This window comes from Trachymyrmex cornetzi, unplaced genomic scaffold, assembly GCF_001594075.2.
Source record: "Trachymyrmex cornetzi isolate Tcor2-1 unplaced genomic scaffold, Tcor1.1 scaffold392, whole genome shotgun sequence".
In the NCBI taxonomy this organism is placed as follows: Eukaryota; Metazoa; Arthropoda; class Insecta; order Hymenoptera; family Formicidae; genus Trachymyrmex; species Trachymyrmex cornetzi.
The window spans coordinates 1545249-1558836 of NW_017298663.1; the positions used below are offsets into that span (position 1 = coordinate 1545249).

At 30.9% G+C, this 13588-nt stretch overlaps 1 protein-coding gene across 1 annotated transcript in view; it reads left to right on the forward strand.

Moving 5' to 3' along the window:
- Window positions 1-12910, forward strand: part of LOC108764110 (defective proboscis extension response 4) — a 116452-nt gene extending 103542 nt beyond the window's left edge. The window contains exons 2-5 of the mRNA XM_018512154.1: window positions 1839-2008; window positions 7782-7992; window positions 9098-9209; window positions 12724-12910. Coding sequence (XP_018367656.1) covers window positions 1839-2008; window positions 7782-7992; window positions 9098-9209; window positions 12724-12910 — 680 coding nt within the window. The remainder of the gene's footprint in view (window positions 1-1838; window positions 2009-7781; window positions 7993-9097; window positions 9210-12723) is intronic.
- The last annotated feature ends 678 nt before the right edge of the window (window positions 12911-13588 follow it).

Below are 13588 nucleotides of genomic sequence, written 5' to 3' on the forward strand. Positions count from 1 at the left end.
ATGTTAAATTTTAATTTAACGTAAAATATTCAAATAACACAATCATATTATGTTAAGTTAAAACTCGGATATGTTAAAAATTCAACACAAAAATTTTTTAATTAGGATTTGTTTAACATAAATACAAAATGTTCTTTTCTATGCAGTTTTAAATGTGACTTGTTTAAAAAATTCTTGTAAAAAAGGTAGATGGGTAAGATTTCTGTGTCACACAGTTGAAAAGTTTGTGTTAAATTTAATATATTTCACGTATCCCAAATAGCCCGTTCAAATTTTTGTATTAATTTAATACAGAAAGTAACATAAATATTATGTAACAATTAATACGAAAAATGTAATACTTTGTTATTGCTTGAAGACAAATTGTGAACACATATTTTTTCAATAAAATTAACATTTATAATGTGTTAAATTAATATTTATTTTTTATTCATTTATTCAATTATTTTAAAGTATACGTTTTTAAAACTATATTATTATTTTTATATTTTTGTCTACTTAATCATAAATTGTGTTACTTTAACATTAAATTACTTTAACATTAAAAAATGTTAAATATCAATTTAACATAAAATAACGTAATGATATTATGTTAAATTAACATTTGGATATACGTATTAAGAATTCAACACAAAAATTTTAATAAAGATCGTTTTAATGGAAGTACAAAATGTTTTTTTTTTTTAATATCAAGATCCCTTGTGATCTACGTAAAAAGTAATAAAATTCATATTAGAAAACATTCGGGCACTAAGTACTGTTTTATGTATATGTGCGTAACTTCACTTAATGAACGAATTTCGATCGCTCTGCCTGTAAATTACGCAATTTCTAGGCATAGATCAGATTTTCGCTGCATTTGAGACCTCGTAGGGAACTCGCTTTTGCGTAATACGCTAGAAATTTTCGAGGTAGGAACTCCCGAAGGGAACTCTACCAGAGTTCATGCATTCGTCCACAGCGAACGACGTCTCGAACGGTTTCAAATTTGAATTTCTGTATTCGTCGCGACGAGTTCATCTCGCTTCAAACTCAACCGGATAAGCTCGGCAGAAGCTGCCCGGTAATGGGATCATTGAGCAGAAAGAATCGATTTCCTTATGAAAGAGCACGACGTGACCGAGATTTTATACGTAGAATTAATCACATTACGTGTTTCGATCAGCTTGAAATCCCGTTTTGTACATTCTGTCTCGCCAGTTAACGCATAATTTATCGCATTGTCGCGCCGCAATCCGATTTGCGTGAGTTCCCAGCAATTATCGATATCATTAAGCCATCCGTTTCCAATTACGTATTTTGATGATTTCTAATTTGCGCTGACCGAACGCTTGGGTATAATATGAATTCTCTTTTTACTTATTACTTTAGCGAATTCGGTTGGATGCACTATTGTGCATATTGAAATCGTTGTACAGTATTTTAATTTGTGTAAAAATAAAACGCAAATAGTTCAAATTATAAAATATAACTTTTACTTAACAGCACAATAAAATATAGATATAGAAGATTTCAAAGTTTAATCTGTTTTTATATTTATATTAAACATATATTCTTCAAGTCAATTTGAGTTTGACGGCTTTAATGTTCAGTGCGCACTGAATGCATCCAACCAAATTCGCTATTAATTTGATGTTATCGCGGGTACCGATTAATTTAATTAATTTCGCTATTGTTGGAGAATTCCGCTATTCTCGGGCTTTAAGAAATTTAATTATTCAGAGCGCTTTTATAAAGTTTCGAAGATTTATTTAAATTCTAATATATTTCGCGTCAACATTTTTATTAGGATGTGTCAATAAATAAATCCCATTAACGAGTCTTATTGTTTGTGACAGAATGCGCAGCCAAGAATGGAAGATCTGTAGTGGAACACCATCCGTCCTCTTACTGGGAACAACCCTTTAGTCAGCCTTACTTCGACAACACGACAAAGAGGGAGACCACAACCACCGTCGGGCAATCCGCTTACCTGCACTGCAGGGTGCGCAATCTTGGCGATCGTGCGGTAAGTCCCAAGTTTCCTTATCAAGAACCCGGTCGTTGTAATAACACTGCTCGTGTTTGAGAATGTTGTATTTCGCGAATATAGATTAAGATCACGCGCGAGTCCGTTAAATATCGCGATGTGATTCTAATTTCGAAGATTATTCTTGTCTTATACATATAGAAAAAAATTTTGTTAAAAATATCTAAAAAAAAAAGCTAAATACAGATCTTAAAATAATTTTGTTGGACCATTAAAACTATTATCTTAATAGAAATATTAAAGATTATATTCTCAACTATTATGTGTAGGATTGTATTTTAAAACATGATGAGTTGTAAAAGCTTTCGACACTCTAGCAACTAACCTTCTACACAATTATTTTGATGGTCCAAAATTTATTTTTAGATTGGTACCTATCTAGAATTCTTAGATACTTCAAAGATATGTTTGATAATTCAGAATGTATCATTTTGTTCTTATTGTTCACCAATATTAAACAAAGATAAAATGATACTTGAGTGCACCCGAATAAAGTTTCTAAACGCAGTAAAACCATTCTTTTGCATAGAGACATTTATATTTCGTATCGTCCAATACTGCATTTATCAATTGCGAACGAATCTCTTCGAAATATTTTTATATCGTGCATTTTAAATCTCTCCTCAAGTTTGTCAATTTTTGTTTGTGTCTATTTTTTATTTTTTTTTTGTTTTTGTAGTGAAAGGAAAGATTGCTATTTTTTTGATTTCCTAAAAATTATTCAGGGATTCGCTTTAGTTAACGTACCGTCGTTGCAACGATATTGTATACGTCAATATTATTCTTTTTTCAGTAATCCAACCAAGCACGGTTTTAACGAACTTACCCCCATCGGGAAGATTAAAGATAGAACGTACAAGACGAGAATACAGAATGCGAAAAATATTGCGGGATTATTTCGCTGGAACCTGCGATAGTCAATAATCTCGCAGCGTTGTCGATGTCGCTCGTATTTTTCGCAGAAAAAATCAATTAACCGATTAATCTTCTTATTGCGTGAATTATGCAAAGCTCGATGGACGTTTTAACGTTCGATTATGCGTCAACAAGTTTTCGCGATTAAATTTTGTTATTACGTGGGGATTCAATGGGGAGAGAGAGGAGGAGAGAGAGAGAGAGAGAGAGCGCAAAAACGCACGAATTTGTCACTACAAAATTAAGTCGCGCACATTCGCGTTCAATTATCGCAAAATTTTCAATTATGTTATTATTTCTTGCGAAGCGTATTTTTCAAATTCTATCCCGCCCTTTCACGCGAACTCTCCGCCTGGCGTTGATAAATTTTGCGTACGTGCGAGCGTGGAAATCCCAACGATCGGAATCACGCAATTCGAAGTCAAATAAATTCGCAGTTACAGCGTCGGCGAGGCATTAATCCGCGATCGTTTCCTCGACAAACTTTGCCGGCTCTCTTTACTAATGCACTCGCGCGACCTGCAATTCGTATACGAGTTCATTCCTCATTTACCCACGCGACATCGCACTTTTATATATACGAGTATATAGAGTAACCTAGTTCACATCTTCGCGCGCCAAGGCTTTTGTAACTCTTTTCCACGTTCTTTCTTTCTTCTTATTTCTGCCTTGCGAACTTGCGGGGCAAGTATAACTCTTCACGGTTCAACGTGCATACACTTTTTCTTGCGTAAATTTAGAAAATTACGATGGTATATTAATGATCTCATTAACATCGAAATACTTCCAATTATGATTCACATTGTGAAACGTTATTTTAGCGAAAAATAATCAGAAAGTTGAATATTTAACTGATATTTGTTAAATAGTTGTACAATCTAATTGTGCTGCAGAAAATTAACTCTGTGTATAGAAATCTCTTTGATGTTATATTATTGAGAAAACAAAAACATATATTTTTACAAAAAAAAAAATATATATTATATTTCTTTGCAGGTTTTCTTTTTCACTTTACTTTCTTTTTTTTTTTAGTAAATTACTTTGATATTCCGCTGTCTGGTTAATTCACATTCCGCTATTGTTTGGTCATATGAAGTGATTAAAGCGATGTTACATGTTATAAAAGGAGCATTGTGTGATTCTTTACAGGTTTTCTTTTTCACTTTACTTTCTTTTTTTTTTTTAGTAAATTACTTTGATATTCCGCTGTCTGGTTAATTCACATTCTGCTATTGTTTGGTCATATGAAGTGATTAAAGCGATGTTACATGTTATAAAAGGAGCATTGTGTGTAATAAACACATAGTCGCGACGTCAATTTTTCGGACGGTTTAGTGGATTAGCGGGCCGCTCGAGCCGCTGTTTAACCCGGTATTCATCACTCGCGGTCCTAATGCAAAGTAATTTCGCGGGTAGGCGCATAGGTCACCCGGGCGAACGGTGACATTACGCGTTATCGGCCGTTGCTCATGCATCACCGCATGACGCACCAGGAACCCGTCAGAGTCCAATCACCGATCGTAATCGCCGATAAATCAAATTTCTCTCGCACCCTATCCCCTTGCCCCTCTGCGGATCACCCTTTAGCTCCCTGCTTCCGCCATTCACAGCCACGCCATCGGCCCTCAATAACGCGCGCACGCACATCTGGACGTTTATGTTTGCGATCGTAGAATCAGCACGACCGTCGCGATTGCGCTTCGCCTAAGCCTTGATTTTGCACCGGTGACAGATTGTCGCGCGACAGTCGAGTGTCAATCAGAGCTTTTTCTTTTTTGCGCATACGTAATTTGATCGCATTCGCGTGTATGTGATGCCATTCGAAAATTAATAAAAAATTTTTCGACATTAATATTTTAGGTTTTAATCTTTCGAAGCTCAATTACAAATATTTTTTTATTAAAAATATCAAACAATTCAATTTTCTTTATATTACATCATACAGCAAAAGAGAGTGTGAAAAAACATCATTTTTTGTGTAGACGCGGAATCTAAATTAATCATAAAATGTTCGTGGAATCCTCTAAAAACAGAAAATATCAATTATTTATTTATCAAATCCTGGAAAAGTTATAAAAATCGAGATTTATTATTAATTGAAATAAATTTTTAAGCTATGTACTCTTTAAAATAAAACTAATTACATATTTATATGCTGAAAGGTAATAAATATACAGAATATAATTTTTTGGTTTACCGTGATGTTGTATCCCGTTTTAAATGCCCTATTTAAATACTTTAGACAAATATATTTCGAAAAATATAAAAGATATGGTAAATGTTACAGATAAAACTGATATGGTTTGAAAAAGTTATATGAAAGAATAATGGTAAAGTTATTCTATTTTCTAGCGGAGCTATTCATTTTTTGATAATTTCGCTTTAATACTTTTATATGCAGAATAATGAGAAGAACATATTACGTTAAAAATCATATAATTCCATTTTTTAAAATTACGATAACTTAATATGACTTTAAAAAATTTATTTTTTTAAATCAATTTTTTCAAGTCCCCTATTAAGCCATTTATTAAAATAAAATTATATGATTTTTAATATAATATGTTCTTCTAATTATTCTGCATATAAAAATATTACAGCAAAATTATTAAAAAATGAATGACATATGAGATATTTTATACTTTATTCTAACACATTTTTATATGAAATATAAAATATTTCATAAACTATTGATTTTGATAATTCTATTTTAATTAGGGATGCACTGAATCATAAAATTGTGGATACGGGATATCGGATATTTGGTCAGATATCCGGTAAAGCAATTATCCGATCGGATACTAGATATTTCCTCGGATATCCGGTCAGATACCTGAAACAAGGTTTACAAAAAAAAAAAAGGAAAGCAAGAGAAGAATAGCGATAACAATTTTCTTTATCTGCCTAACGTGGAAATAAAAAGAGGAAAGGAATGAACTGTGCAAGTTCAGCTGAAAAGAATAACATTCTGTATTAATAACGCAAACTTTCAATATAAAATTTCAGCTGGATTTATCACCGGATATAATGATATCCGATTATCCGACCGGATAGTAAAAAAATACCGGTTAATACCGAATAACCGATATTTCCCAGATATCCGGTGCATCCCTCATTTTAATACTTTTATTTATGTACAGAATAATTAGAAAATCATGTTATGTTAAAATATAGATAATATATATATAATTTCATTTTAAGAGAAATGACGGTGACCTTGATACGATCTTGAAAATTTTATTTTTCTTAAATTAATTTTACTATTTTATTTGTTTTCTTTCAAATTGTACAACTTTCATCAGAACTTTTCATATCTTCCATATGTTTCAAAATATTTGCTTGTGGTATTCAAAACAAGACACTGTACATTATACAAAACAAAAATTTATATTCTCTACAACTACTCGCCTTTCAAGACATAAGTACGCAATTAATTTTACTTCAAGAGTTCAAAGCTTAAAAAACACTAATATGTCTATTCCAACAATAAACAATAAATTCTGATTTTCATAACTTTCTCTGGATCTGATGATCTAATAATGATTATTTTCTGTTTTTAGTTTTATAAAAAATCCCTCAAACACTTTCTAATTTAAAGCAATAATAAGTGTGTAATACAAATAATACAAATATAATAATAGTATGTACAAACATACCTTTAATTTTTAATTTTATATTTATGCGCAATGATGCATCACACTAGCGATTGGAGGTTGCGTTTGCGATCGCGTTTGCATCTCTTGATCAATTATAAAGAAGCTGCTGGTTAGTAGTATTTTTCTGACTGATCAAGAGACATAAACGCAAACGCAGATATAACCTATAATCGTTAGTGTGGGTATAAGGCAATTTATTTGTAGGCAATAATCTTTGTGCGCAAACGAATAGTCGACAAATGTGGTATACTGTAATAAGCAATCAATTTGTAAGCAAACAAAGCCTTCCCTTTTTTACATACACATCCTTTTTTGGATTATTTTTATTAAAATATACTTATTATTAGTGTATTTAGTCTTTTTTACGGGTTATATCTACGAGTTGTATCTATAGATGTTGTAAGACAAGAAAAAACTTCAGAAAAAACCGGGAAATAATGGAAAAATGTTCTTTCCCACGTATACTTGAGGAAACTTTTAATGGACAAGAATGTTCTTCTTTATCTAACATTATACTTTCAATTATAATATATTGAGAGTTAAGTACTATCGTTAGAATTAACATAATCAAGTGATTCTGTAGCTGGCAATGTATGTCATTGCAGATAATGTTAACGTAGCTATATCTTTTCCTATATTTATGTAATATTACTATTTAAAAATATACTTTATTTTACTTTGATAAAATTATAAATGGAGATTTTTAAAAGGAAGTTAAATTAGAGTAAAAGGAAATGAAAAAGCATTGAAAAAACATTGTTTTCTAATGGACAGATTCGTTTCTAGAAAATCTGGAAAAAATTAAGTTTCTTCCTGGATGAAATTTAAATTTTCTAGAAAAATAACATCATTATAGTTATGTCATTTTGGTTCTTTGAAATTAATTGGTGTTTTAATTAATAGATATAAATTAAATGAGTCTTACAGACCTAATGTCAGTAATTGTATTACAAATTTTGGCATCAGCTTCGGAGAATTAAAAATCTTAGTATCTTTTACGAAATATAATTTTGCGACTTTTCTTATTTTACTTTTCACATTGTGATATTTTCAAGAACGTGCGAAATGCACGTTAGAGGTCATGGCACAGAATTTATGCAGCATAACGTGTCGGATTTCTCGATTGAATGTTCAGTTTGGTGTATTTTGCTGCTATAACAGCGGGCCTTTTGATTGCGCAGGTCTCGTGGATCAGGCAGCGAGATTTGCACATCCTCACTGTCGGCATCCTAACATACACGAACGACCAACGCTTTCAATCGTTGCACAGCGATGGTAGCGATGAGTGGACTCTGAAAATCAGTTCACCGCAAGTGCGAGACAGCGGAATCTATGAATGCCAGGTCTCGACGGAGCCCAAAATTAGTCAAGCTTTCAATTTGAGTGTAGTAGGTACGTATGCATATCTCTCTTTTCATTTGTGACAAATAAGATTCAATCAATATACAAATAAATTCTACAGGATTTTGATTAAATAACCTCAAGTTAGAAGGAAATAAAAAATTATAGAAGTAAATTATAATCGAAAGTAAATTATGATGGAATAATTTAAAAACACACAGAGAAAAATATTTCTTTGGATGTAATAAATGTATTGTATCCAAATAAATTTGTTATTTGGAATGGTCCATACAAACCAATGTTTGTATCAATAAGTGCGATTGTTTGAATTTGAAACAATGTATATCTTTGTCTTAAATACATTATTTGTTTGATAATATCTATCTTCAGTATTCATGTGATCAACTGTACGGCATAAACATAATTGATGTATCACATAGCACTGCTCGTTTAATCCTATTGTTAGACGTATAAGCCATTGTTTCCATATTTTCGGTCAAAAAATGTAATAATTATTCTAAGAAAACAATTATTTGCATGGAATAACCTAACCTCTATGAATATATTTTGCCGTTTTCAAATAATTTATTTCATTGTTTGTATTCATTGTAATCAAATAATATATTATTTAATTGAAAGATATTACTTCAAATAATAATGTTATTTCTGTCAAGCAATAGAGATATCTCGAATGAAGCAACAAAATTTTCATTCAAACAAATAATATTTCGTACTAGCATATGTTGTTTTAATAAAACAAATTTTAATCAAATAAATAGGAATACTAAATCCAAAGAAACCTTTTTCTCTGTGCAGTAATAAATTTTATAAGTATAAAGATGATAGATTTATGTTTGCGATTTTCGTTAATTGAAATAAACAAAAATCAGCGTAAGAATGAAGATTTAAGGATTGTGTTCTAAGCGCGCGCGATTACAAATTCCCAGCTGTGTTCAATAACACTTTCTAAAAGCCATTTGTTTCTTAAGTGAATTTTTAAATGGCCAGTTTCGAGCGGTTCGACATGAGTTAATTGCAGCTTTGCGGCGGTTTAAACGAAATTGCGATCATACTTCTTAGTCCGGGCTTTACTCGACGACCCGCGTGCGCTCTATGGCTAAAAACCACTTTAACTTTGTTCTGTCCTCGTGTGCAGTCTCGAAGGCAAAGATCAACGGTAATTCGGAGCTCTACATCAAAAGCGGAAGTGACATCAATCTGACCTGCATCGTACTGCAAACGCCGGAACCACCATCCTTCATCTATTGGTGAGTTCCATCGTTCTCCCTTGACGATAGCGCGGATTGAATTTGTTCCACATGTATTTCGACACAACCGAAAGTTTTCGCGAAATCCAAATCTACAGTGACCTCCATTCAGTAGAATCTGTTTTATTGAAAAATTTCAACGCGAGAGCGCCCGTAAAACGAATTTCCAATGAAGTGAATCCCCACTGAAGTTAATCCCTGGAGGCGATGATTTTTAGAATTTATAAATTTTGCATGATCTTTAAAATTTATGGATTGCTAATATGCTAATTTGGAAATTCTCTTGTGTTTCTATATTCGCATATAAATACTTACATTCACACATACAATTTATTTGTACATTTTATTTAATAATTTAATAAAGATATTTAGAAATTTTTTTTTAACGGATTTTATTTTACAATTACTCTCTGTTTATTAATATTTTTCAGATTCTCGATAACACTGATTAAGAAATAAAAAAAATGCTTTTGTTAACGTAAATCATCTTTTTTAGGAACATAGAATATGTAAGGGAGTTTTTAAGTATAAATGACGTCGTTTTTGCTTATTGGATACAAAAATAAATAAAAACTTTGGCACATATAACTTTTTTCTTATACTAAAATTTTTATCATGACGTCATTTTTAACCTTTTGATTAATGTACAATTTGTTATCCTTTTTATTTTTATCATGGATGCGATCTACTTGACGTTACAAATGCTTCGAAACTTTTGATTGACCAATCGGAAGGAAGAATTTTACTAATTGACCAATCAAAAAATGCTTCGAAGCATTTGTAGCATCAAGTGAACTGTCCATGTTTCACAAGGTTTCAAAAAAATGTAAAAATAAAACAGGATTTGTGTAAAACTCTTTATTGTTCAAAGAGTGAATTTTTAAGGTATCATAGCGAAATTCACAAAATATGTAAATTGTTATTATTTAAAATTTGATATAGAATTATGTTAATTACGCGAATATCTATTAGGGATGCCGCAAGACGAGACAAGACGAGATTTTAGGAAATATTGTCTTGTCTTGAAAAAATCTTGAAATGTACATTCTTGTCTTGATCTCGAACTCGAAAATCTTGTCTTGTCTCGAAATTCTCGACAATTTAAATAATGCGTTGTCTACAATACACAAAGTAAGAAGTAAGAGTAAGAAATTGACCAATTACAATCGATTATTTTTCTCAGATTTGATTGTAATTGGTCAATTTTTTACTCTTCTTACTCCGTGTATTGTAGACGACGCTTAAGTATTTGTGCAACGTCCGTTCTATCGGAAAGGTTATTCTCTACAGCAGGATTAATTATAACAAAACATAGAAATAGATTATGCGAGGAATTCATGAGCTACATGTTCAATATCTAAAATCTTATTTGGCGAATAATAATTATAATTGGTGCAATAAAGTGTTTCAATAATAAAAAAATGTGATTTGTGTGTTATTTGATTTACAATTTATTAGTATTATATTAGATACAGTTTAATGTGATCTAGGCTTAGCAATATTGCACACATTTGGTATTATTAATCATGTTTGTATTATTTGTTTAGAAAAACAATTCAATAATTCCGGTATATACGGTATACATCATTTTATGTTGTGGCATATGATTGCGTTACTATTACACTGACAAATCGATTTAACTGACACAGTAGTTTTATTTTACTCACTTCTTCTATTTTTTCTGACTTCTGCGGCATAAATCCTATATAATTTATATAATTTTTCGAGACTCGAGATTTTCAAGAATCTCGAGTCTAAAATCTCGTCTTGTCTTTAAACTCTTCGCGCAAATCTTGTCTCGATTTCATCTTGAAATTCGAGACGAGACAAGACAAGAAATCTCAAATCTTGCGGCATCCCTAATATCTATGCATTAACACAAAGCATTAAATACAAATATCTGCTGTACTTTCTATATTTGCTTTATTTTTCATTTTTTATTATGTTACTACAATATTTATTAGAATATTATTTTTAGAAATAGCAGCTTTATTTTCCATATGTAACAACATATACAGCACATATAAATTCAATTTTTATTATGATTTCCAATTTGACAACCGAAATATAAACTACAATAATATAACGAACAAGGTCATAAATTTAAAACGAACAAAATGATGTTAAAATATATAATTTTGTTAACATGAACGGATCTGACATCGAAAATCGGACGTATTTCGTGATATAAGAAATGTTTTAAATAATAATACAATATTATTAATAAGAAATTAAACATAATTGAGATATTAACATAATATTTATGTGTATGTGTGTGTGTGTGTATATATATATATAAAACTCCCATCCCTCCCTACGGTTAACCCACAATACGAATCAAGAGGACACCTCGAAGCTAAACAGATACGTAACTTAAATAGAGAAGAATATGGTATTATGGCATCCTATTTAGATTTTACACAATTACTTTTGTTAATAATTAATATTTAAATTTAAAATTTAATCCATTGTGTTCGTTAAGATATTGTTCAATAGGTTCTAGACTAAATGTTACAAAACATATATTACTTATGAATCTATTCATAAAAAAGTGATAGGTATAATGGCTTGAAGAAAAACAGAGGTGATAATGTGGTCTTCCACAAAAATAAACTTAAATAATTGGTTTTGCTTAAAAACCACTATTTTTATTAAATCAATAAATAGTAAAATATAAAGGTAAAATAATAGTAATTTAATAAATAACAAAATATAGGCAAATGTATATACGTACACATAATTTCTTTCGCATATAGGCTGTTTGCTACCAAAAATCTCTAGTACATAAACTATAGATTAATAATAGAGCTACAATCAATTTATGGCGTAATTATTGTATTTTGATTTTATTTTAAATTATTATATGAAAATCTCGAAAAAGAAGTCGTCAGAAGTAATCAGCATGCTTAACGAGCCATTAGCAAAATATCATGCTATTGTTTAATTTTGCATAACTTGAAATGTACAGCCAAATGAAATATTAAATAACAAATAACGCACTTAAATATACATATATTCATAATAATAATATAAAATATTTAAGAAGAATGAGGAAATATGTATAATTAAATGTAAAAATATAAAAACGTTTCTACACTGCCATAATACTATCTTCTCTTCTAAATAAGAAAATAAAAATCGTAAATCCTTTATGTCGTATAAGTATGATTAGAACATAAATTAAGCAGTCGGTAGGTTGACACAATAAAATAACAAAAAAATATAAACTTTTAAATTGTAAGTTTTCGTTTTTGCAAACGATCTATTTTGTGATTTCATATAACGAAACAGTTATACATAACAAAATTGGTTTGGTGCATTTGTAATAATTTACGGGAAGAGAACTGGCCATATTTAGATTTTCAAAAACAAATCCTTTCGTTTACATAAAAAAAAAACGTGCTACAATGTTTTAAATATCAGACATGAAAATTCAAAATCAACAGAAAAACACAAAATGTAGATAGGTTTTACCAATGTTATCGAAACCGTGTTGACCAGTGTAATTTTTCAGGTACAAAGGCGATAACGTGATAAACTACAGCCAACGCGGGGGCATTAGTGTCGTGACGGAAAAGCAAACGCGAACGTCACGTCTTCTGATCAGCAGAGCGCTGGCAGCTGATTCCGGCAATTACACCTGTGCGCCATCCACAGCCGAGTCAGCCAGCGTTCTTGTCCACGTGCTCAATGGTGAGTGAGTCGCGAGTGAAATCATACATCACCGAAAATCTTCAATATTATCTGCCGAAATGTCACAATATATCTCCGTATATCTTTCTCACGATAATATCGACAAAATTATTGGCTTTCCACGTGCTAGTCTTTTTGGATGGTTTCGACACTCTCGACATTTTAAATAAAATTTCAAACGCATGTAAATATGTCAGCGCGGATAAAAATGTGCTGTATACGTTAAAATTGCCCGAGAGAGATACATTCAAATACAAAGTGATATCTACCCTTGTCAACGTGTCGCTACAAAAAGGCTTTATATTGTTCGCTCACCGCGTGGATTTTCGGCAAATTGTATCTTTTTCGGAATCAAACGCTTTGAACATATAAATCTGCGGAAAGATCGTAAATTGTTGCCATCGCAATTGCTTTTTTAATCATGAATACAATTTTATATTATAATTTACTTCCGTTGCATATACATTGAAATACGAAAGAGTAGAATATAGTTAAATACGCTATTTACTATTAAATTTTACGATGCTTCTCGTAAACTTTGCCCGAAATGCGAAAGCATAAAATCAATTAATTAATTTCAACAAGTTTCTATTAGTTTTAATCAAGTTTCCGACAAAATGTTTCATTTCAAGTATTACTATAAAGGAAGTTCTAGTCCGCTTGAGGGATGTTAAAGAGAAACAATT